The sequence below is a fragment of the Maylandia zebra genome, unplaced genomic scaffold (genome assembly GCF_041146795.1).
Source record: "Maylandia zebra isolate NMK-2024a unplaced genomic scaffold, Mzebra_GT3a scaffold05, whole genome shotgun sequence".
In the NCBI taxonomy this organism is placed as follows: domain Eukaryota; kingdom Metazoa; phylum Chordata; class Actinopteri; order Cichliformes; family Cichlidae; genus Maylandia; species Maylandia zebra.
Genome location: NW_027490035.1, coordinates 128,257 through 154,736, shown reverse-complemented (window position 1 = coordinate 154,736; position 26,480 = coordinate 128,257). Strand labels below are relative to the sequence as shown.

At 38.9% G+C, this 26,480-nt stretch overlaps 3 protein-coding genes across 6 annotated transcripts in view; 1 reads left to right on the top strand and 2 right to left on the bottom strand.

The window, feature by feature from the left end:
- Positions 1–26,480, top strand: part of LOC143415819 (uncharacterized) — a 272,397-nt gene that overhangs the window by 166,338 nt on the left and 79,579 nt on the right. The gene's annotated exons all lie outside the window — the stretch shown is intronic.
- On the bottom strand, positions 4,955–10,201 carry LOC143415822 (uncharacterized). 3 transcript variants are annotated; one of them, XM_076881241.1, is made up of 4 exons: positions 9,796–10,201; positions 9,594–9,699; positions 9,280–9,354; positions 4,955–5,658 (listed from the first exon to the last, which is right to left on the bottom strand). In XM_076881241.1, the coding sequence occupies exons 1-4, from the start codon at positions 9,866–9,868 to the stop codon at positions 5,484–5,486; spliced, it is 429 nt and encodes a 142-aa protein (XP_076737356.1). In that variant the 5' UTR covers positions 9,869–10,201; the 3' UTR covers positions 4,955–5,483. The 3 variants fall into 3 exon arrangements, with proteins under 3 accessions (XP_076737356.1, XP_076737355.1, XP_076737354.1); XM_076881240.1 differs by lacking the exons at positions 9,280–9,354; positions 9,594–9,699; positions 9,796–10,201 and adding exons at positions 5,782–5,856; positions 6,109–6,214; positions 6,310–6,459; XM_076881239.1 differs by lacking the exon at positions 4,955–5,658 and adding an exon at positions 8,482–9,157 and having other exon boundaries at positions 9,796–10,133.
- LOC143415823 (uncharacterized) lies at positions 17,151–18,626 on the bottom strand. Its single transcript, XM_076881242.1, has 4 exons — positions 18,494–18,626; positions 18,291–18,399; positions 17,941–18,015; positions 17,151–17,818 (listed from the first exon to the last, which is right to left on the bottom strand). The coding sequence occupies exons 1-4, from the start codon at positions 18,564–18,566 to the stop codon at positions 17,644–17,646; spliced, it is 432 nt and encodes a 143-aa protein (XP_076737357.1). The 5' UTR covers positions 18,567–18,626; the 3' UTR covers positions 17,151–17,643.

Sequence of the window (26,480 nt, the reverse complement as noted above, 5' to 3'; positions counted from 1 at the left end):
AGTGTGCTGTGTAATATGTCATGTTTTGTTGTTCATCTTGCATTTAAATAATTTAGAAACTGTTAGAAACCAGATTGCCTTTTTAAATAGCATTCTGACATGTAAAACCTCAGACTGAATGGGGGAGTAGTTTCTTTTTCACATGATTGTAGGAGCGTAGTGACGCACAGTCACAGGCTCCCACAGTCTGCAGGTGGTTTTCAAAGTGGCATCACTGTTTTTAAAAACTGTTTTTATGTCTTTGATCAGGTATTCTGATACTTTTTTGACCTTTTGCAGAAGAAAATGTCAGAAACATACATGATGAGACGCAGATTGAAGAAGAAGAGAAACACTGAATGCAAGATGGCATTTACATCTTTTATTTCTGATCACTGGTGCTGCTCCACATCTCCCATTTAGATTCAAAGTTGTGACAGGGTTGCCAATAAATACATTTCTTCTAAAGACAATTAAATAAACTAGTGGACTGTATTAGCAAACAAAATGTTGTACACTCAATACTGAGGGAATGAATATGCTAAGTAATAAATATTTATTCCGGTGGATCAAGTCAATTCAACTAATGGTCCCACCAATAAATGAATTGAAAGACATTAGATATTCAACATAGTAAATTAACATAACTATGTCCATCAAGTGTATATTATTATACACCAATATATTAGTTTGTATCAGATTAAGATTTGAACAAACATTGTTCAGAGGTATTTTCATCATCAGATGTCTCACAAGTGCTCATCTCAGAGGTAGATGAAGAGGACGGTAAACCAGTGGAGGCTGATGGAGGAAAGGTGGTGCATGTGATTGTCGAGAAGAGCTAGACTCGAGATTTAGATTTTGCTCTTCTGAAAAAAAAAAGCAAAAACATTTATAAGACAACAGATTAGTAACTGAAGGATTGAATACATGAGTGAAGAAAAGTCCAAGTGAGCATGTGAGTGAATTAATGGTGATGTTAAACTCACTCAAGTTCTACAATCTTGGCCTGAACCCAGTGAGCTCTCCCATTAATGCAGTAAAGGCCAGACTGTGTCTGAAAGCTGCAGAAATGACAAACACATTAAATATTTGTACTTAATACATTTTATTAAATTCACTCGGCTCATTGTTCAGTCGAGTGTGTTGCTTTAAATGTATTGAAAAGTGACTTGAGGGAACTACTGTTGCGATTTAGCAATATATAATAATGTGCTCAATTAAAAACTACACATCTTTTAATTAATCAAGAAATAACATTAACATGGGTCTTTCAATCTATAACTTTGTACTAGCTCTATGTACCCAGTTCTTTAAATTGAAAAACTAAGGCCTCGATTGATTCATTTAAATTAGGAGGGATTCTTTAACAAAAAAAAGATCCAGCCATTTGTTAATTAGTCTTTCAGGACGCTAGCCATTGCTTGAAGTTGTTGAAATATTACTTACATAACTGCATTGACACATGGAGGGTTTTTTCTCTGGACTCTGTATTCCAAGATTGGTTCTATTATCTTCTTACTGGTGACTGTTTTACAGCATTCAAACACCTTTGAAACTGCTGAAAGTTTTTATAAAGGCATTTTTATGTAAAATAAATTCATTTGAAAGATATTAAACAGAGTCTATCTGAAATTCAAACTTACCATCTGATCCAGACACAGCCACCAGGACAACAGCGACCAGCGCAAACAGACTTACAGATTTTACCATTTTCAAACAGCTTGAAAGTTATTAGATTAAATAGTCAAGAAAGGATTATCTGTTGGTCTTTCCTCTCCCTTTTGTCTCTGAAGATCCTGGTGAACTGACAAACATCTTGAGATGCTGGATACTTAAAGGCCTTAAAGCAGAGGCAATCTTTTAATTAGTCATCTTACTCATTCTTCATGTGATTGACTTTCTTTGACTCTAAAAAAGAATTCCAAGACATTTCAAGCCAGAAACACTCATTGCACAGTTTTAATCAGAAATTTGGCAATAGTTTGAATATCTGATAGGGGGTGTTAGGAGTTCCACAGACGCTGCGAGTCACACTAATGACACGACTTATTTTATTAATAGACTACATAAAGTAAATGAATTTAATGAAGAATATATAAAGAAATAAGACTGTAGATCAGTTATTTATTGTAAACTAAAACACAAAAATTCTCTCAGTTACTATAAGTTAATAACTTATGATGCTTTTTTTAAAGACTTTTCACTTAACCATTGTCATTTGATGAAGGTCACCTCTGTGGCATTCATGACACAAAATCTTTTGCAATATTTCTGGGCAGGGCACGTTAAGTATGCAGTCATAAGTATGTTCCAGTGCTGTGACGTACGGACATGTCTCACCAGCTCCACCCATGTGCAAGAAAGCTCCAGGGTTCAGGGGAAACAGAAGAAAGTTTTTTTTTTATTAATTAGAGGAAGTAAGTGAAAGCAATGGTGAAACTAAAGTGTGTCCTATTCACTGAGTTAAAGCAGGAGCACACTCCACAATCCCTGTAGATTTATGTAAAATACTGTGCCCTGAAAGTAAAAAAAATAATGACATCGGTAAATCTGTAGAAAACAATGAACTTACTGTAAAGTACAATAAAGATCAAAAACTCAGCTGAATATCTGGTTTGACACTGTTTTAAAGTGGCACTTTTTTTCAAGTAGACTCAGACGCAGGTGGCTGGAAAATTTAGGTGGCAGTAGTTCACAGGAAAAATATCAAGTCTGGAGTTCTGTTGTTGTTTCATTTTTGCCAAAAAAGCCAAATGAACAGAACACCATGACATACGGAAAGCAAAAGGTAATCCACACATCTTCACGTGTTAGCACTTTTCTATTCCTATCATTAATCCATGATTTCCTCCACTTTCTCTGCTGTATATGGAGCCTCCCAAGATCCATCTGTCTGACTATCCCACTTTTTCTTTGGTAGCCTCTTCCTTTGAATTCAACTACCAAGTCCCCTTGTCTTCTTTCCTCTGTAAGGAGGATATATTTAAAACAATATCAATAATAATCCCTCAACTTCAATACACTTCTCCAAATAAAACCAAACAGTCATTCCAAAAACAGCATTGCTATGTTCGTTTAGTTAAAAATCAGGCACACAAACCAATAGCCAAAATTTTTCTCTATACACATTTAGAGTCTCCAGAAATTAGCTGCAACCCTGAATTTCTCAACACATAAATCAGTCAGAAGATACACTGAGCCGTCTTTGCCCTGCCAGCTCCCTGGTACAAAGCCTAGTTAATATCCAGCTGAGTCCACCAGAGAACAGAGCAGGTAGCGGTCAGCAGAATTCACAGTAAGAAAGTGGGCATCATTCAGACTTCCTGCTGCATGATGCAGCCAAATCCAGATTGAGGTTTTCTTTCAAACATGGACTGTTTCTATTAGATAGATATGACAATATCTATCTAACAGACCCAAATTTATTCATGTAAATGGGGAGTATTCTGCACATATTAAGGTTAATTATGGCGTTGCACAGTGTTCCATGGACTACATCTATTTACATTGTATATGCTTTCCCTAGGCAATAGTCTGCTATGCAGATCATGCCCAATTTTTTCCATCCGTGAAGCCACATGACACACAGCAATTAGTTAAACTGCAGGAATGTGTTAAAGGCATAAAAATGTGGATGACCTGCAATTTCCTACTTTTTAATTCAGATAAAACTGAGCTTGCTGTACTTGACTCTAAAAATCTTAGAAATATGGTATCTAACCAGATTCTGACTCTGGATGGCATTACCTCGGCCTCCAGTAACATTGTGAGGACCCTTGGAGTCATTTTTGACCAAGACATGTCCTTCAATGCACAAATTAAACAAATATGTAAGACTGCTTTCTTCCATTTGTGCAATATCTCCAAAATTAGAAAAATCCTGTCTCAGAGTGACGCTGAAAAACTAGTTCATGCATTTATTACTTCTTGACTTGACTACTGTAATTCATTATTATCAGGAAGTCCTAAAAACTCCCTGAAAAGCCTTTAATTAATCCAAAATGCTGCACCATTAGTACTCACTAATTTAATTTAATATCCTGTTCATCACATACTGGTTGTTGAATAATCAGGCAGGCCCCCATCATATTTTAAAGACCTCATAGCAACTTAGCACCCTATTAGAGCACTTCGCTCTCACACTGCAGGCCTACTTGTTGTTCCTAGAGTATTTAAAAGTAGAATGGGAGGCAGAGCCTTCAGTTTTCAGGCCCCTCTTCTGTGGAACCAGCTTCCAGTTTGGATTCAGGAGACAGACACTATCTCTACTTTTAAGATTAGGCTTCAAACTTTCCTTTTTGAGAAAACATATAGTTAGGTTCGCTCAGCTGACCTTGAACCCTCTCTTTGTTATGCTGCAATAACGCCATTCTACTGGGGAATTCCCCTAATTCACTCGCCTCTTTTTGCTCTCTTTGTGTTTAAAATATTTCTCCACAGAGTGTCTTTAGTCTTGTCTTCCTCCCCTCACCTCCAAACGGCCATGGTGGATGGCTGCCCTTCCCTGAGCCTAGTTCTGTAGAAGGTTTCTTCCGGTTAAAAGGAGTTTTCCCTTCCCACTGTTGCCAAGTGTTTTGTTAAAGGGAATCATGTGATTGTTGGTAATTTCTCTGTATAACTGCAGGGTCTTTAACTTACGATATAAATCAGGTGACTGATGTTGTTGTTTACTGGCTTTATATAAGTAAAATCTAATTATATTTAAGTAATTGTGTTTTCTGGTGCCGCACTCTCATGATTAGTAGTGGCTTTTGCCCAGTCTGTGTACATGCACCTGCAGGAACTCTCTGTTTGTCCTGATTCCCCTTTTAAGGTTAATGCAAAACTGCATGAGCCAGTGAAGGTGGCCTGAAGGGAAAAAGACAGGCGTGCAGGTCTAGTCTGTACCTTTTTGCTTATTTTACATAAAATAATGTCAGAAGCTCACACATGGAAATAAAAAGGTGGATGCAAGATCACCATTAATTTAGTGTTTATTTCAGTCGATCACAATTTAATGAAGATTTCAAATAAATAAATATCTCATGACACTTTCTCAGAATACTGGAAAAAGGAATATATGGATTATATCAGAATGCAATACTGAATGCAAACTCAAACTTGTAACCATCATGGTTGCTCAATTTAACCTTTAAGTCATGACAGTATTTCAAATAAATAAATATCTTTATTTATCATCAAGACACGCCTGCATATAGTAATAATAAAAGCATAAAACTCTTCTAGATGTTGAATAAAGTAACATATAAATACTTATAAATACACTTTCTGATATTTTTTTCCTCTTCTGCATCAGCACAGATTAATTCAGTTGTTCTGTGAAATAATTTCACTTCTAACAAACTGAAAAAAACTACATATACAGCCAAATAATTTAACAATACATTATTAACAATGTACCAGTGATTTTAACATTTATTTAAAAGGCCTTTTCTGTGTTTATTTTTGTTTGTTTCACTAATATCCCGGGGTTTGCAGAGGTGTTTACATCAGATGGCGTCCTACTCGTTCTTGCTTTCTGAAAAGGTCTCGCCAGCTGACATCTCAGAGGTCGCTGAGGAGGAAGGGAGAGCCATGGAAGATGATGAAGGAGAGGCGGTTGATGTTATGATGGAGAGAAGGGAGACTGGAGATGTAGTGGCCACAGACGGTGTAGTGGACTGGGCTTTAGCTTTCCTGAGGGAAAAACAAAAAAAAGAAAAACATGAGACTTCAGGTTTGTAACTGAAGGACTGATTCCATTAGTGGCGAGAAGTCCAAGTGAGCATGTGAGTGAATGAATGGTGATGTTAAACTTACTCGAATGCAACAATCGTGGCAAGAACCCAAGGAGCTCTCCCATTGATGCAGAAAAGACCAGACTGTGTCTGAAAGCTGCAGAAATGACAAGCAAATTAAGTATTTGTACTTCAAAAACATAAATTTTTGTTGGTTTTTGCTTTAATTCTTTTAAAGTTTTGAACAACAAGCTTAATTTAAAACCACACATTTTAGAAAATTAAATGAAATACCATTAAATTTTGGACTAAGTCAAAGTATGTTAAACTGGAATAGCAAAGGTCTATTAAATGTTAACTGTCTTTTTGTACTGTAGTCATTGCTTTAAGGAGTCAAAATATTACTTACATGACTGCGTTGACACAAGGAGCGTTTGCTTTCTGGACCAAGTATCCCAAGATCGGCTCTGCGATCTTCTTATTGGCTACAGATGTGCAGCAGGAGGCCAGCTTTACTGTTGAAGCAGGAATTTCATTTTACTTAAATGCATTTTTATATAAAATAAAATTCAAGGAACTTTATCAGAGTTTATCTGAAATTTAAACTTACCACCTGACCCGGACACAGCCACAGCCAGCAGGACAACGGCGACCAGCGCAAACAGACTTCCAGACTTCACCATTTTGAAAAGCTTAATAAATATGAAGTTAAATAGTCAGTAAATGATTATCTGTTGGTTCTTCTTCTCCCTTTGTCTCCGGAGGGATCGATGTACTGACAAACGTCTTAAGAAGTTGGATACTTAAAGGCACCGAAAGCAGAAGTGATCCTTCCGGGTTAGTCATCATCCTTCTTTTTTTCTGATTTTCTTCTCTTTTCTTTTCATTCACGTGAATGAGTTTAATGCTGATTTAAGAGGAATTCTGACGAACTTACATCCGAAAGCACTTTCATCACACCTTCAGACGGAAATTTGGTCAATGGGGTTTTCTAAGTATCAGACTGTGGCTGTTAGGAGTCCTGCAGGAGCTACAATTTAAATGAACAGACATCCAGAAAACATGAGATACAGACAGCAGAAGACATTTCATTTTAATTAAAGGAACAGTCCGTATGCTTTGCTTCTTCATCCACTTTAGACTTGCTCTCACTTGTTTCTTACTAATCCTGTGCACTCCACTCTCTTTACTCCAGCTGTCCTCCACTTTCTCATTTTCTTCATTGATCAGTTCCTCAAACTTCCACTTTCCAATTCCACTCCTTCCTTTCCACTGCTCTCTTTTCTGTACACCTAGCCTTCCAATAGTCCATCTTACTATCTATCCCATCTTTTTCTTTGGCAGCCTCTTTCTTTGAATCCTGTTCTGTACTTCCTCATTCTACCACCACCTTTTCCTATTTACTTTCCTCTGTCAGCAGGACATTCTTTAAAAAAATAAAAATAAGGATCTAAATATCCAAATGGCCATTAAGATATCATTGGCTGCTGCAAAGATATAATGAAGTAAATACTACTAGATTCACAGAGAATTAGTTTCACTGAACAGTATGTAGTTCTTCATCAAAGAGATTGGTCGTTCTTACCAGCTGTGTTAGGATATCAGCATGTTACACAACAAAACGTGAAATGATATTTAACTCGTAATAAATCCAAAGAAAACGAATAAAGCAGTAAAACAACTGAAGAATCCAATAAAGCTGGTACAGTGGGCAACTAAGAGGTGGCAGGAATATAAACACACATCCTCACACACACACAAATATTCATTAGGTACAGATGGGAAAGAACCACAGATATTGGGAAAGTAAGCAGCAGAACAGATCTTCACAAAGAGAACCAAGAAAAAAAAAGACAAAAATAACTTTTAAGATGAAAAAGGAAGTAACTTAAAGATAAATATGAAAAAGACAACAAACCCACACCAAGGTGGGCAAAGACAGGGGAACACAAATAAATTGTTATTTAAACTCGATAATTTCCTACAAATTTGTATTTTATCAACAATATCCTCAGATTTACCCTAAAATAATAAGCATGTAAATCAAGCAGGATCTTCTGGGATTGTCAGTTTCTTGAATAGCCAAAAAGCGAGTCGTGTGTTAAAATGCTGATTTCTGCTGTAGCAGATTCAGGCTTTAAACAGGTTTACAAAATATAAACACATCTGATTAATGGAATGGTTTGTGGCTTTACAACTAATTTCTTCCTTCAGACCAGCTGTAAACCAGACTCGTTTTTTCGTCGGTAGCTGTCTGTTACACTTCCCTTCCACTGATCTGAGTAACTAGGCTGGGCGTGTTGACTTTGCTTATACACATTTTTATTTAGTGCTAATTAGCATGTGTTTGCAGCTGTTTAATGCATCTGTATGTGTCATAGGTTCAGGGGGACTGCTGAGATCCAGGCGTTATTAATTACACCACCATACAATTAGACAGGATACTACCCGAAAACAAAAGACATGAAGGAGGACTGATGACAGACAACACTGTTACCTCACTACACTCTGAGCTGAGCCATCTTTACAGAGGACGATAGGGGAATAAAAAGTGAATGCATGTGTGCTGAGATAAAAAAAAATGTGATTATTTGTCTCCCGTTGTGTTCAAATTACCCAGAATAGTTTCAGACAGTTCTGATACTCTCACAGTGTTTGAAATATGTGAAAACAGCTACAGTCATATGAAGCTGCAGCTGCACAACTGCATGAGCCACTGAATGTGGTCTGAACAGATAAAGAACGATTCTGCTAAAAAGGAAATAAAAAGATGGATGCAGGATCATCATTAATTCAGTGTTTATTTCTGTCCGTCGCAATCTTCACAACAAAATTATTCCATTAAATAAATATCTCATGACACTTTCTCTGAAATATTACACAAATTAATTTCACCAAAATGCATTTGTCTGGTCTACGTATAGATCATAAAAATGGATGAATACTTAATGCAACATCAAAATTCTAACCATAGTGGTTGCACAACTCAGTTTTAAGTTACAATATTTCAAGTAAATAAATATCTCTATTTTTCAACAAGACATGCCGGCATGTGGCAATAAAAATGTAAAACCTTTCCACACAGTAACATGTAAACACTGACAAATTCACTTTCCTATAAAATGTTTCTCCTGTACTGTAGAAGCACAGATAAATTAAATTAGACTAAAAAAATTACTTTTAATGAATGGATTAAAATACATATTCAGCCAAATAATTTAACAATAAATTATCAGTAATTATTACTAATTTTTGACTTTGTTCTTTCTTCATCAGATGGCGTCCTAATCATTCCTGCTTCTGAAAAGGTCTCACCGGCTGACATCTCAGAGGTTGCTGAGGAGGAAGGTAAAGCCGTGGAAGATGATGAAGGAGAGGCGGTTGATGTTATGATGGAGAGAAGGGAGACTGGAGATGTAGTGGCCACAGACGGTGTAGTGGACTGGGCTTTAGCTTTCCTGAGGGAAAAACAAAAAAAGAAAAACATGAGACTTCAGGTTTGTAACTGAAGGACTGATTCCATTAGTGGCGAGAAGTCCAAGTGAGCATGTGAGTGAATGAATGGTGATGTTAAACTTACTCGAATGCAACAATCGTGGCAAGAACCCAAGGAGCTCTCCCATTGATGCAGAAAAGACCAGACTGTGTCTGAAAGCTGCAGAAATGACAAGCAAATTAAGTATTTATACTTCAACAAATACATTATCTTTAAGTTTGTTTAATAGTATTGAATTTGATTGATTAAAAGCAATTAAGAAAATTATTGGAAAAACTACTAAAATGGGTCTTCAGACTATATAAAGTGCATCAAGCTGAAAAGGCTGCTATTTATTTATCTTTAACAATCTTTAAGGAGTCTAATTGTTGCTTTAAGGTGTTTAAAGTGCTGCTTACATGACTGCGTTGACACACGGACGCCTTGCTCTCTGGACCAAATATCCCAAGATCGGCTCTGTAATCTCCTTATTGGTGACAGTTTTGCAGCAAGTGGCCAGTTTTTCTGTTGAAGCAAGGATTAAGTTTTAATTGAAATGTATTTTTATACAAAACAAAGCCTGAAAGATTATAAACAGAGTTTTTCTAAAGGTTAGCTTACCATCTGATCCAGACACAGCCACAGCCAGCAGGACAACGGCGACCAGCGCAAACAGACTTCCAGACTTCACCATTTTTAAAAAGCTTGATAAATACGAGATTAAACAGTAAATGATTATCTGTTGGTCTTTCTTCTCCCTTCGTCTCCGGAGAGCTGGATGTACTGACAAATGTCTTGAGATGTTGGATATTTAAAGGCGCTAAAAGCAGAAGTGATCCCTCTGGGTTTTTTTCTTCCTTCTCTTTTCCTATCCATGCTCCTTTTTTCATGAATGAATAAGTTTAATGCTGATTTCAGGGGAATTCCAAGACACTTACATCCGAAACCACTTTCATTGCACAATGTCAATCCTAAATTTGGTCATGGCTTTTCCCCAACGATCATATTGTGGGTGTCGGGAGTCCTCAAATCATGCTTATAGCAAGTTTTTTTTTTTTGATGACTTGATTTATTCGAAGAACTAATAAAGAGGAAAGACTGAATCTGTTGTCTAACGTAATTCAAACAAATCATTCTTTAAGTGCAAAAATTCTCAGTTATATAAATTCATGATTAAAAGCTTTTTTTTAAAAAACATTAAGTGATTCTTATTTTTTGAAAGTCACCTCTGTGGCATTCATGATACAAAACCTTTGGTCATCATTGTAGGCAGGGCACATTAAAGTGTGCAGTCACAAGTGTGCTCGGGTACTTTGACGCATGGGCATGTCACAACATCGACCTCTGACCTCCCACCCATGTGCAAGAAACTGTGCAACGCCAGCGTCTGGGGGAAACAGAAGAACGTCTTCCTAGGTTTGAAAAGTTTGCAAATAACAGGAAGTGAAATTGAAGAATGTCCAACTCATCCAGTTAAATGGAAAGACACGTTTTTCTAGATCTATGTAAAATACTGAGCACTGAAAGTAAAGTGAGGATGTTTTTAAAACTAATGAGATTAATACATTTGTAGAAAATAGCAAACTACATGTAAAGTCCAATAAATATCAAGAACTCACATCAGTATTTGGTGTAATACCACTAAGGGTCATTTTTTTCCAACAGTTTTTTTTATAAAAAGGCAAATGAACATTCACTAGCTGGGCCCACGTCCTCAGTTTAGGTTTTCACGGCGTTTTGGTAGGTAAGAGTGAATGCTTTGACATGCTGCAGTTTGGGGAAGGCCTCAAAGGGGACTGGCGACAGCTCCTGGGCTGCCCGATCCCCATGTAAAACAAGTAGGGAGGGAGGGTGGGGCACGTAAACAAGAATGAACAGGTTGCAGAACTGGGGGAACCTATATAGATGACAACAGGAAAGAGCATGTTTGGAGGCGTGGTCATGCTCCTGAAATTCCGATACATAATCTCCAAAACATCCAGAAAAGATGAGACACAAGAAGCAACAGACAAGCCATTTATCTTAATCACACCAAAGGAAGTCCAACTTCAGACAAAAGTAGGAAAAAGAGAAGACAAGAGACAAAAATAACCACTAATCCATCCGGATTCATGATGGACAGGGACAGGACGTTAGCCTGAAGCTGGGCTAACGCAGATAGACATGCAACTCACATTTGCACCCTGTGGTTACACCAAACTCTAATTTGCCATAAATGTGTATTTCATCAACCACAACAACCTAAATAAGCAGGTTTACCAAACAGCAGCTTCTGGGACTGTCAGTTACTTGAAAAGCCAAAAAGTGAATCTGTGCTCAGACGTACTTCTGCTGTAGTAAAGTCAAGCTTTAAGCATGTTTACCAAAGATAAACACATTTCATCAGGAAATACTTTTGGCCTTTATAGCTAATTTCCTCCTTCAGAACAACTGTAAACCAGAGTTTTTTCTTTCTTTTTATCTGTAGCTGTCTGCTGCACTTCTCTTCCGCTAATCTGAGGAACTCAACTGGACGCGCTGACTCTGTGTCGTTAGTGCAGCACACATTCATATTGCATCCGGAAGTATTCACAGCGCTTCTCTTGCTTCAGAGTTTGTCATGTTACAGCCTGATTGCAACATGGATTAAATTCATTTTTTACCGTAAAAATTCGACACAATACAGCGTATTACTTACATGACTGCATTGACACATGGATACGTTGCCCTTGGCTACTTAACGGTGACGTTTGTACTGCAAGTAGTCAGCTTTCCTGTTTAAGCTTAAATTATATTTTAATTAAATGCATTTTTTAAATAAAACACAACTATCTGAACCATCAAACAGAGTTTATATGAAATTTAAATTTACCGTCTGACCCATACACATTCACAGCTACCAGGACAACAGCGACAAGCGCAAACAGACTTCCAGACTTTACCGTATTCTTAAAGCTTGACAAATATGAGATTAAATTGTCACTGTTGGTCTTCCTTTTCCAGTTGTTTCTGGAGAGCTCAGTGAACTGACAACATTTCAATAAGGGGAGATCATTAGAAGGAATTGAACATGATTTATTACATTTGAAAAAACTGAATTCAGTTTGAAATATTTGGCGGTTAGACTTCAATGATCCATCGCAGCAGAATGGATTCCCAGCTGTGATAGGGATTGGGGCGGATGCCCCTGAATCTAAACACTGATGGTGGAGATGAAGATGGAGGCTTGAATGATGAGTGATGAGGGAGAGACGGTGATCAGGAGGAGGTGGGTTGCATGAAAGTATCTGCAAGGGAGAATGACAGATGCTCAGCAAAGGAAGCAGAGTGGAGGCCTTAAGAAGGCTGAGAGAAAGCTGATTGGACTAGAACAATGATTTGAGTGATGTAAAGTTGAGATTAGCTACCAACACCTTAGAAGCAGACAGCTGGCTGTAGCTCAGGAGGTAGAGCAGGTCATCCCTGTCTGCTCCAGTCTGCATGCCAAATGTCCATGGGCAAGATCCTAACCACAAGTTGCATCCATCGGAGTTATAATGTGAGTGAATGTTAGTTAGAAAACACTTAAAAGCATAGAAATAGTACTTGTGTGAATGTGGCATGTTGTATAAAGTGCTTTGAGTGCTCCGGGAGAGTAGAAATGCGCTATATAAGAATCAGTCCATTTAACATTTGTGTGGTTACAGATCTTCCTCTTACGTTCTCTTTCTCTTATGTTGAATATTAAAGTATATTAAAGGCCTGAAAGGAGAAGCGATCACTCTCTTCCTTCTTCCTGCTTTTTCCTTATTCTTTCTCTTATTTTTAAATTCTGATCTCAGGGGAATTTAGAGACGGTTAAATTAGAAAAACTTTCATTGCACAGTTTCAGTCCTCGATGTGGTCATGGGTTTTCCAGACTCCTCAAATATATTCTTATGGCAAGATTCATTTTACTGACTGAGGATTTATTGAGGATTTGATAAAGAACAAAGACTCTGGATCAATAATTAAATTTCATCTAAACTGGACTGTAAAAGTAAAAAGGAATCTCTGTTTAAAAAAAAACAACAACTTATGGATCAAAACTTTAAAAAAAATTTTTTAGCTAATCTCATTTTGTGAAATTACCTCTGAGGCATTCGTGACACATAATCTTTGGCAATCATTCTGGGCAGGGCATGCTAAAGTATGCAGTCACAAGTGTGCTGTGGTCTCATGATGCACCGTCACAATGTCAAAAGAGCCTTCAGTTACAGCATAAACATGATCTGCAGTCTCTGTAGATCTATATCGTGTACATATCTTTCTTGTGTAAATGTAAATTTGTCTGTTATTGTGCAAATACTTACGTTATTGTGTACTTCACACACATGGAGAAATGGCAAACTGCCTTTCATTGTTCTTGTAACATGACAATAAAAAGCTATTCTATTCTTAACTACTGACCACTGAAAATAAATTAAGGGCACTTTTCAGTACAATGACATTGATAAATTTGTAGAAAACAACCCCCGTCATTCTACAAAGATATGATTGGACTGCAAATGCAGACACACACATCATATATTTGGCACAGATGGGAAGGAAACAGGTGGGAACAAACAAGACACTGAGACAGCAAAACCACAATAAAACCTCAGGATTCCCCAGGATCCAGCTTAAATACACGAGTCAAGGCTTAGTTACTCATTTGTTAAAATGCTTATTTCTGTTGTTGTATTGGTTTTTATTTTATATACAGTGAAATTACAGGGGCGATCGTGGCTCAAGAGTTGGGAGTTAGCCCCGGCTTGGACAGTCTCGGTCGTTGTGTCCTTGGGCAAGACACTTCACCCGTTGCTTACTGGTGGTGGTCAGAGGGCCCGGTGGCGCCAGTGTCCGGCAGCCTCGCCTCTGTCAGTGCGCCCCAGGGTTGCTGTGGCTACAATGTAGCTGCCATCACCAGTTTGTGAATGGGTGGATGACTGGATGTGTAAAGCGCTTTGGGGTCCTTAGGGACTAGTAAAGCACTAAACAAATACAGACCATTTACCAAAATACTATGGCCATGTTACATACACTAAAAATAATATAGTAACTGTCTGACTTATATACTCAAGCTTTAGTGTCTTGTAATTTATTTACATTTCATATGATACTTTACAATGATGATAAAGGGCTATTTTATTCTATCTATTCTCTATTTCACACTATATATTTTGCATATGTACCAATTCTATTTTTGACCTCAGAATTTGTATTAATGGTTGAGCCTCACAGCTTATGCATCATGATTTGTATTGATGGCTGGCTGTGACAAGTTTACACCTCTTACACATCTCAAGATCTCAAGATAGACAGCTGATTTTGACTATACATACTGGCCCAGATGTAAAAAGGTTCGCAATAATAACTGCCCCTAACTATACACTTGTCATAGCAAGCCGTTGTTTCTGACCATATACAGTGGCTTGCAAAAGTATTTGCCCCCTTGAACTTTCCCACATTTTGTCACATTACAGCCGCAAACATGAATCAATTTTATTGGAATTCCACAAAGACCAACACAAAGTGGTGTACACGTGAGAAGTGGAACGAAAATCATACATGATTCCAAACATTTTTTAGAAATGAATAACTGCAAAGTGGTGTGTGTGTAATTATTCGGCCCCCTTTGGTCTGAGTGCAGTCAGTTGCCCATAGACATTGCCTGATGAGTGCTAATGACTCAACAGAGTGCACCTGTGTGTAATCTAATATCAGTACAAATACAGCTGCTCTGTGACGGCCTCAGAGGTTGTCTAAGAGAATATTGGGAGCAACAACACCATGAAGTCCAAAGAACACACCAGACAGGTCAGGGATAAAGTTACTGAGAAATTTAAAGCAGGCTTAGACTACAAAAAGATTTACCAAGCCTTGAACATCCCACCGAGCACTGTTCAAGCAATCATTCAGAAATGGAAGGAGTATGGCACAACTGTAAACCTACCAAGACAAGGCCGTCCACCTAAACTCACAGGCCGAACAAGGAGAGCGCTGATCAGAAATGCAGCCAAGAGGCCCATGGTGACCCTGGACGAGCTGCAGAGATCTACAGCTCAGGTGGGGGAATCTGTCCATAGGACAACTATTAGTTGTGCACTGCACAAAGTTGGCCTTTATGGAAGAGTGGCAAGAAGAAAGCCATTGTTAACAGAAAACCATAAGAAGTCCTGTTTGCAGTTTGCCACGAGCCATGTGGGGGACACAGCAAACATGTGGAAGAAGGTGCTCTGGTCAGATGAGACCAAAATGGAACTTTTTGGCCAAAATGCAAAACGCTATGTGTGGCGGAAAACTAACACTGCACATCACTCTGAACACACCATCCCCACTGTCAAATATGGTGGTGGCAGCATCATGGTCTGGGGGTGCTTCTCTTCAGCAGGGACAGGGAAGCTGGTCAGAGTTGATGGGAAGATGGATGGAGCCAAATACAGGACAATCTTGGAAGAAAACCTCTTGGAGTCTGCAAAAGACTTGAGACTGGGGCGGAGCTTCACCTTCCAGCAGGACAATGACCCTGAACATAAAGCCAGGGCAACAATGGAATGGTTTAAAACAAAACATATCCATGTGTTAGAATGGCCCAGTCAAAGTCCAGATCTGAATCCAATCGAGAATCTGTGGCAAGATCTGAAAACTGCTGCTCACAAACGCTGCCCATCTAATCTGACTGAGCTGGAGCTGCTTTGCAAAGAAGAATAGGCAAAGATTTCAGACTCTAGATGTGCAAAGCTGGTAGAGACAGACCCTAAAAGACTGGCAGCTGTAACTGCAGCAAAAGGTGGTTCTACAAAGTATTGACTCAGGGGGCTGAATAATTACGCACACCCCACTTTGCAGTTATTTATTTGTGAAAAATGTTTGGAATCATGTATGATTTTCGTTCCACTCACGTGTGCACCACTTTGTGTTGGTCTTTCACGTGGAATTCCAATAAAATTGACTCATGTTTGTGGCTGTAATGCGACAAAATGTGGGAAAGTTCAACTGGGCCGAATACTTTTGCAAGCCACTGTATATTGACCTTGTCCATAAACACATCAAAATGACTCTGCTTTGTAGCTGATGATGATGATGGTTCATGGAAAGACACTTCTGCTAATCTGAGTAACTGATCTGAAAATATTGTCTGTGTTTGCGCTGTTGGTGCTAAAAACATTTATCGGTCTGTAATGTATGATTGTTATATTTTATTAGCTTTTAAGTGCTGATTGGCTTGTGTCTGTATCTATGTAATGCATGGAAACAGTGTTTGTAGGCCTGCACCACAGGTTCCATTAAAATGCATTTAGACATGCAAACTGTTAATTCACTAAACTGAGATTTTTACTGGACCTGAGCAATCTCAGCAAAGGCCATTTTTGAGTGAATTGTGTCTACGTGAAATTTAAAAATTTAAAAATAACAGAGTGGCTGGGGAATGTCATTATAGTCAACACTGACCAGCTACCTTTAAAGTAAAAACATTTACACCAGCCCGGTACGGAAAGGGTGAAAAGTGGGGCATAAAAAATCTCCAGAATGTAGAAAATGAATTTTAAAATCTGCCTGATTTAACATGACTCTCCAGTGTGGAACACTGTAATCCAAACTTACTTCATTTAATTAAGTTTGTCCAAATATGGACAGTTCTTGCTCCAAAAAACACCATTGCTATAGTCAACCCTGGAACAGAGCGGGCTGTTATCAGGAGAGCTCATAGTGAGGAAGTGGGCCTCCTGCATACTGCACGATGCTGCCAAACAGAGGTTTTCTGTCACACATGGACTATCTCTTATTGTGTGCTAGTTACCTGGACTTGTTTCAGACACTGTCCACTCCTGATTCTCCCACACTGTTTCAAGTAATTGTGGGATAAAACTACAGCTGCACAACTGCATGAGCCACTAAAGGTGGTCTAAACACACAAAGAAAGGTGCTGCCAGTGTGAGGCAGACGTGTGTTTTGCACATACACACAGTTAGATTGAAATGAAAAAGGATGCAATCTCGCCATAAATGTAATATTTATTTTTCCCGTCACAATCCTCACAATAAAAGCTTTTAATAAATAAATATCTCATGACACTTTCTCAGAATAATTAAACAAATGAATTTCTGGATTTGGTCAAAATGCATTTGTTTGATCTCCAAATAGATCATAAAAAACTAACGAATACTAAATGCAATTCACAACTTCACTTTTAAGTTATGACAATATTTAAAGTAAATAAATATCTCTATTTTTCATAAATACATGCCTGCATGTAATAAAAACGTAAAACTCCAAATATTGTGCACATTAACACATCAATGCTGATAAATACATTTTACAATGAATATTTGCCTTCACTGTATCAGCACAGATCAATTAGACTTAACAAATAAATATCTTTGCTTTAAATTAATTGAAAGACACTTAATATTCATCCTAATAATTTAACATCAGTTAGTTCCCCCAACATCTTGGGGGAGGTTACAGCTTTCTTCATCAGATGGCGTCCTACTCATTCCTGCTTACTGAAAAGGTCGCACCAGTCGACATCTCAGAGGTCGCTGATGAGGAAGGCAGAGCGGTGGAAGATGAAGAAGGAGAGGCGGTGGATGTTATGATGGAGAGAAGGGAGACTGGAGATTTAGGTACCACAGATGGTGTAGTGGACCTGGTTTTAGCTTTCCTGATGAAAAAAAGAACAAAAAAGGAAAAATATATGAGACAACAGGTTTGTAACTGAAGAACTGATTACAAGAATGAGTCCAAATGAGCATGTCAGTAAATAAATGATGATATAAAACTCACTTGAATGCAACAATCTTGGCACGAACCCAGGAAGCTTTCAAATAAGCGCAGAAAAGACCGGACTGTGTCTGAAAGCTGCAGGAATTAAAAATAAGGTTAAAATTAAAAAACGTTGCCATTAAATCCATTTCATCTAATATCAACAGGTCATTAAGTTAATTTTCAATATAATAGAGTCACTTTCATTTACATTTGTACACAGCTTATGAAATTAAAATGTTATGCAAATAAAGTCAGTATTAGATGGTTAGAAGCATATTCAGAAAGTTCTTAATTACTGAAAATTAACAGTGATTTGTCCATTTTTGTGGAGTCTATTCGTTGCTTTAAATTGTCAGAATATGACTTACATGACTGCCTGGACACATGGAGGGTTTGCTGTCTGGACCAGGTATCCTGTGATCGGTTCCTTAATCTCCGTTGTGGTGACTTTTGTGCAGCAGGTAGCTAGTTTCTCAGCTAAAGACAAACACAGAGCGGCGTGAGATTTAAATGAAGCTGTCTGAAACTGAAGAAAAGCAATGTGGAAAACTTCCACAGAGTTTGAACTTACCTGATGAGCCACACTCGACCACAGCCAACAGGACAACGGCGACCAGCGCAAACAGACTTCCAGAGTTTGCCATTTTATAAAAAATCTGATATAGTATCTGTTATTATCTGTTGTTCTCTTCTCTTCTCCAGAGTGCTCGATGAACTGACTGATGTGTGGGGATACCGGCTATTTATGCAGTGAGGTCTAGAAAAGCAGAAGTCACTCAGTCAACTTCCTGTTTTATTTTTCCCTCCTCTCTCTCCATGCTAATGAATTTAGGGAAATTCCACCAGCCTGCCTTAAGGAGTCACTTTTATCAACCAATTTCCTGCTGATAATTTGGTAATGGTTCCTCTTGTGAGACTGTGGGAGTGCTAGGATTCCTGCAGTCGGAGGTCATTCTCCTAGCTTGGTTTATTATATCAGCAACTTCGTTAAGGAATTAATAAAGAACAAAGGTTAAAAGTGAGTTATTTTACTTAATGCAAGCTGATCACAGCCTAAATGCAATGACTAAAAGTAAATTGTTTAGTCATTTTTTAGTCATTACTAATTTTTCAATTTTTCTCCTTTAAAGTAAATTCTGAATGTTTTCTAAAGTCAGTTTAGTTACAAAAGATTTCTTTAGCAATCACTTCTGGGCAGGACATATGAAAACACAGAGTCCTAATGACCGTCCCAGTGACACATGTCACATCATTAACGTCTGTGCTCCCCCTCCTATGTGCAGCGTTTGAGCTATATAAGGAAATAATGTACACATGATAAAAAAAAATGTGTCTACAGAGAATAGTCTGTTTTTATTTGAAGGAGACATAGATAGAGACAAGATGAAGTCATAGAGTTCAAACAGGTCGGATAGAAAAGGGAACAAAGAACATGAGTGATGCTCAGAAGTGACATTTAATAAACAGATCTACTAGTTAAGCTGCTGATGAAAAGAAAGCAAGTTTTATTTACAGAGGTGTAAAAAAAACAAAGTTAAAAAATGAACACATACAAGTGTTATGGCGGACAGGCCCGAGCGAGAGGGTGGACCCAAACTGCAGACTCAGATGGAGGCAGTTAATGTGGCTTGGACGTGAAAACTTTACTTCACAAAACTCAATCCTTAGGTGAGCAGAGTCCCTGAAACAGAAGGAAAGAGGAGTCAGATGGCTCACTGGTGGGAGGTCCAATATATGAGTGAAAGTATCCTTTTGCTCTACTTGGAAAAAGAACGGCTTGGGTGGAGAAGCTGATGGCAAGGTCCAGGTGAGTGCTGGTTAGTCCCGAGAGTCGAGTGGATGGAGGCAGGCAAACGAAACAGTGAACCAGAATAGCAAGGATAGTGGCTGGGTTAGATTGTGAGTGCAGTGTCCAGGTGAGTGTTACCAATGGTTAGACGTGGAAGGATGATCCGAGGAAAGGAGTGTTAGCAGATAATCTGGAGATGATTCATTGATGATGCTGGACTTAAATACAATCATGTAATTAGCACCAGGTGCTTCGAGGGGCTGCCGAGGCTCCATCTGTAGGCGGAGAAACCCATCATTCACCGCGACCATAACAAATAAGAACCAAGTGAACAAAAAAGAACACAAAAACATCTGACTATGAATCTGTTTTTTAAATGAAGCCACAGACTCAATGATCTGATCTTCTCAATCTGTAAACCCCTTGTCGTGCATTAAGATCATCAGGTCACTTACTCCTGGCCCAACCTAAGTTTAGACTGAAGACCAGAGGCGATCGTGCCTTTGCTTCAGCTGCACCCAACCTTTGGAATAGCCTCCCTGCTTCTATTCGTGCTTTGGACTCTATCCAATCCTTTAAATCAAGATTGAAAGCATATCTGTTTGACTTGGCTTTCCTGTCCAGTTAATACCCTTTTAAACTTTTATTAAATGAATTATTTTTCTACTAATTTTACTGTGGTTTTTGTCTTCTTAATGGATTTTTTATTCAAGATCTGACCTTCCCTCTTTATTGAGGTTGATGCCTATTTTATTTAACTCTGGTCTGTTAGTGCCTCTATTCTGTTTGTGCTCGTGCCTGATCTGTAGCCTGTCATTGACTTATGTTGATTCTCCATATTACTGTGAAGCAGTTTGGTGTGCCTTCGGGTTTTTAAATGTGCTATATAAATAAAACTGTGTTGTATTGTATAGTATTGTAATATTTACCATTTAATAAATATATTGACATGTACTGCATGTTGTTATCTATAAGTTAATGCCAATCTACGCGTGGCATTACATGTGGTACCTGGACGTGCCACATGTGGTCCAGGCTGATGCCCTTGTCCGTCTGTGCGTTGGTGGTTCTCTGTGTGCAGGACTAGGCGCTCAGTTACGTGCTGGCTCACTCCCGGCGGCTGCTTGGCGGGGACTGGCACTCATGGCTCAGTCAGGCCCCTTCTGAGAGGTGGAGAGGCCCTTGGGTCTCCAAGCCTAGGGCTCGGTCCGCTCTGGTGCAGCTGGCTGCCGGCAGAGCCTGTGGGCATGTCACTGTCCCCTGTAGCTTCTGCAACATGGCTGCTTGGACCCCTTGTCTGGGGATCTCCTCAGCTCTTTTCAGGAGGGTGGCATGACTGCCCCTCCGGTGATCCTCTGGTGGATGTCATGAGCCTGGATCTCCTGCATGCCTGCTTCATGTACTGAGGGACGGGTTATGGCTCCCCACACCCACTATCAGATTGTTACATGGAAAAACCTTTTGAATACAAGTGCTCTCACGCACACAGGTGTGCACACAGATGTTCACGGACACATACTATCTTCCTTGGCTGCTGCCTCAAAGCAAACCGTGCATTGGTGTTGTGTGCTGCTCAATAACCTCAGTATTTATGATTTACTGTTACTTATACTTATCTAGGTTGTTTCTGTGGTTTCCTTAATGTGTTTTCTTTATGCTTGTTTTCTTCTTTTTCTTCCCAGCAGGTGATCTTGCAGATTTTGTCTTGTCTCTGCGCGCCTCTTCCCCTCAGTTTTTTGTTTATCTCTCCTTTCCTTAAACTTCTGTTGTTTATGTCTCTCTCTTTCCTATCCGTCAGTCATGTCTGTTCTGTTTGTAATAAATTAAAAATAAATAAATAAATAAATAAATAAATAAATAAATAAATAAATATCAAGTTGACCATTATGGCAAAGCCATAATGACCCACTTGAAAAAATAAATTTGTTGGGCACTTTTCTTGGCCTTCAGACAATAAATCTAATTGCTACAGTGCAGAACGTGACAGGAAAAAAAAAAGAAAAATAAATAAATATGTTAATAACGTCTGATACAGTATCTCGGCGGCAGCACGGAGGCACGGTGGTTAGCACTGTTGCCGCACAGCAAGAAGGTCCTGAGTTCAATTCCAACATCAGGCCGGGGTCTTTCTGTGTGGAGTTTGCATGTTCTCCCCGTGTTTGCGTGGGTTCCCTCTGAGTACTCTGGCTTCCTCCCACCGTCCAAAGACATGCACTTAGTGGGGATAGGTTAATTGGATAATCCAAATTGTCACTAGGTGTAAATGTGCGAATGAAAGTGAGTGCGAATGGTTGTCTGTCCCTGTATGTTAGCCCTGCGACAGACTGGCGACCTGTCCAGGGTGTACCCCGCCTCTCGCCCTATGACAGCTGGGATAGGCTCCAGCGCCCCCCGCGACCCTGAAAAAAAGGATAAGCGGAAGCGAATGGATGGATGGACAGTATCTCGGCTTCAAATAAACTGCAACATCTGCTTGCGTGTCTGTTTTATGCTTTGGAGAGGCAAAGCATGAAAAGGACACGGTGTCACGACGTGTCTGTTACACACTTTTCTGTGCTGTCAGGATGGAGCAGCGACATTCAGTACGCTACATGTTACTGGTCACAATACAGAATTTACTGAAATTAAAACTGTATTTTTACACACAATCAGCCAAGAATTTGAGGTTAGATGGGAAATGAGTGGGAAATCACTGATACAGTATATACAGAGATTTTTGTCCATAGTTACATGAGGTAATCACACAGATACTGTTGTGTGGTCAGCAGCATTCACAAGTGGGTGCTCGGGCCTAATGCATGCAGAGACAATACCCCAGCCCCATTACACCAGCAGCAGCAGCAGCCTGAACCAATCTTCTGATTTTGGTGAGTCTGTGTGAAGGTTTCCTGATCTAAGCTGACAGGAGTGGCAAGTGGTGTGGTCTTCTGCTGCTGCAGCCCATCTGCTTCAAGAACTGATGTGTCATGAGATGCTCTTCTGCATACTTTTATTGAGTGGTTATGTGAGTAACTGTTGCTGCCAGTTTCTGAAATACTCAGAAACGCCTAGAACCATGCAATGTTCAAAGTCACTTTAATCACCTTTTGCCTGAAGCTCAGTTTGAACTTCAGGGGGTCGTCTTTACTATGTTTAAGTGCATTGAGTTGTTAGTGGGCAGCTGAACAAGAGCACCTAATAAAGTTTCATGGTTAAGAACGTTTTCTCAGGGTAATGCACTAGTGACTAATTTTAAATGATGTCGTTTTTATCTTGTTTGTTAGTAAGAATATTACAATTATGACTACTTCCAGTCACAGTTTCCTAAAACATTCTCAAAAAGGGATACGGGACAGTGAGACGCTGACAATTCTGAGAACAATTTTCATCATCATTTTGTTGGATGCTTTCTATGCTCAGTCATAGTATGAATAGGCAGTTGTGACTGAAACATAGCGGCAAGAGAAGCTTTACTCGTTCATATAACACGAATCAGTGATGCGATGATGCTATTTCGAAATAATGCCATGACTACAATTCACATGACCTCTTGCTCCTTATGTTCATCACATGAAACATCCACTTCAGAGGCAAACACGAAAATATTTTTTAAGAAATACAGCAAAACAAAAATTGCACACACACACTCACATACGTTTGGAAATAAGGAAAATAAAGAGAGAGAGTTACTACTTTTAACAGCAATGGCTACATTGCTAGCTTCCTTCTTACAGACTATTAGTGGTGGAATGACAGACCAATGAATATCTAAAAACAGATGTTATCTAAAGTGTACAGTGTTAGAAAAAGACTGAAAACAAGCTCAGACTTTACTGCAGTCAAAGGAATATGAATATACAGTTCCCTGCAGTTCCCAGAAGGTGCTCTTTGCTGCCACTATTTTAAACAAGATTAGACTACAGTATTTAAGACTTGTTTACACTTGCAAAGCTGTATAATTTTCATGGTAAACAAAAAAAATTGTAAACAAAACTGCATAAACATGCGCGCCCTCCAAACTATGACATAAAGGAACAACTGAAATAAGGCAGAATGAGGAAATGCTGGTCATTCTGACAAAATGGAAAGAGCAAAGAAGATGGGGGGAGACAGGATGTGACTAACATCACGGTAGAAAGCAGAACTACGGACACTTAGACTTTCAGTTTAAAGTGTTCTCGTAAGCCTTTAAAACCAAAAGCATCCTTGGCCGCAACCGTTTGTCTAGAAAACAAAACTGCTGACAAAAGGATTTTTTTTTTTTTTAACCACAGTGTGGAGGGATTTGGTTAGTGGATCGGCTGCAAGGGGAGGAGTGGAGCAGCAGGTTCAGGGTGTAGTGTCAGGGAAGCCTCGTCTTCATAGCCGGCAAACATCACCTGATCATGCCTTGCCTATTTCAGTAGTGCCGGGCCAGAGAAGAAAACGGAACAGCGAGCACTGCAAAGTGTCAACGAAAAGTGTCAAATGAAAAAGTGACAACACAGTCATTGTGATTAAAAGATAACAGTGAGCATTCTGAGCCGTGTAGGGTCCTTCAGGGTTACACACAGTTACAGCCAACTGATCTGAACCTGATGTGGTTTACTCTTTTAAATTAAAACTGTTATTTTTGTTCAGGAACTTGATTGTCTTGATGAGCAGCTGTTATGTCACCACAGCCTGTTTGGTCATCCTGAAGTCACTTCATGATTCACTAGGGCTGCATTTCTTGTTAGTTTAAGTGTTTGAGTGAAATGGTTATTAGCTTCTCTGTAGCAGGTGTGAGAAGCACAGGCAGGTTTGCAGAGTTTTCTGAGAAGTAAGTGTTGGTGGGCTGCCACGGAAAGTGTTGCAATGAGAGAAGACAATTGCACTGCGGTTCTCTAATGTCTACACAAACTTACACACACGATAAATAGCGAACTTGATTGTATTTCAGTTGCTACTTCAGGAGGGAAGTTTGCATATTTATGTAAAGCTGATTCTCTGAAGCCCTTATTAAATTGCATTTGAAATTTTTCTTTGAGTCTTTGAGTGGTACGCAGCACTTTTAGAATTCAAAGGAGCTTGCAAAGAAAAGCATCTGTACTTCTTTAAGTTGCTTCACACCTTGGCTCAGGTGATTAGAGGATCATCAGGGGGTCCTTTTGTCCCTCTGTGGGGGGAAACTCCCACTAGGTTTAAATCTGGGACTCTCCACCATTTGACCTTAGAACTGAAGAAGCTTCTCGGATGAGAGGTGAAACATCTTCAAGCAACTTAAAGAAGTCCAGACGCTTTTCTTTGCAAGCTCCTTTGACTACGATGACCTGGATGACTGAGAACCTTCACAGACATAGCACTTTTAAAACTTAACTCACATAAAGAGCACTCCCCTATATTCCACAAAAAAAAAATCTAAATTAGGTTTAAAAGTTGACACAAAGGCCAAGATAAGCAATATTTAACAGCAACTGCATTTTATTTTATCCACTTACAATCAATATGTTCTGATGTTTTGCACTGAACCACCTCTAGAGGCCTAGAATAGGAATGAATGAGGCCAGGAAAAGATGTTACTTTACAAAATGGGGGTCAGTAATTCCTCACTAGGGGATTTAGTTGCTACAATAAAACGGTTGCTTGAAAGCTGAAATGGTCACTGTTTCAGCAAGCTGGCTCTCCTGAGGTTGGCTGTTCAGTACTGTGACCCCAAAGAGGTCAAATACACTGCAGCTTAAGAAAACACCAGCAAACAGAAAAACACTGAAAGGCGCACAAATCACAATGGAATTTGAATTAAAATGAGGAAATGGGAAAAATGTTGCCCCCCCAAAAGAAACAACAACAACAAAAACAAACGAACAAACATTAAACCACTCACAAAACACAACAGAGGTGTTTGTGGGGAGGCAATAAGGTGACAGACCTGTTGGAGACGTGACAGTCATCAAAACATGTGAAGATTTGCACTGAGTGTGCTTAAAAAAGCAGATGGGTCATCAGTGCTGTGAGAGAGATGCATAAAGAGATGCTGGTATTGTGTGTTTTAATTGCATGATTCATAAAATACTGTAGATACATTTTTGCTATTAGCTCTTTATTGTTAGCTTGTTACTTTCACAGCTTTTGCAGCAGTTTTTTTTTTATTTGTTGGTGTTTTCTTAAATTGCAACCCAGATTTGAGCCTCATAATAATAATAATGGATTGCTTTAATTCTGTTTATTGAACTTTTGGAGCGTTTCAAAATGTAACTTTGAAATCAGGTTTCTGTAGTTCAAAAAGGCTTTATTTTTCACTAGAACAGATCAGAGCGTTAGTCATGCTCATCAGGAACCCTGCTGGTGTTTTTCAGCATGTGATGCACTGTATTTTGGACTTTGACCCAATTAACTTTCAAGTGAGAGCACAGAAACTGTTTGAGGAAATAAGGAGGTGAGACAAGACTCTTAAGCCTGAGTTCCCCAGAATTTACCATATCAAGATAAAAATAAACTTCCTTCCTAAGTTTCATATGACCTGCTTCTCATTTTCTGTTTCATCATGCTGGATGTTTTTCACAGGCCTCCAAATGCAAAATGGACTGTCTCTTTTTGCGTTTTGAGAATTTCCCATTCAAAAACTCTGCTCTGAAAGAAAAAAGTAGCCCAGACTGAAGAAAAATAGTCTAAAAAACCTTTTTGTTATATAAACATCGAGCTTGTACCATAATAGGAGCCAAATACTGTGTGACTGTGGCTATTTTAATAACTCAGATTCAGCACATGACATTTTTGACATTAGCAACATGGAAAAAATGTGAAGCTTCCATCTGACGCAATTTCAAAA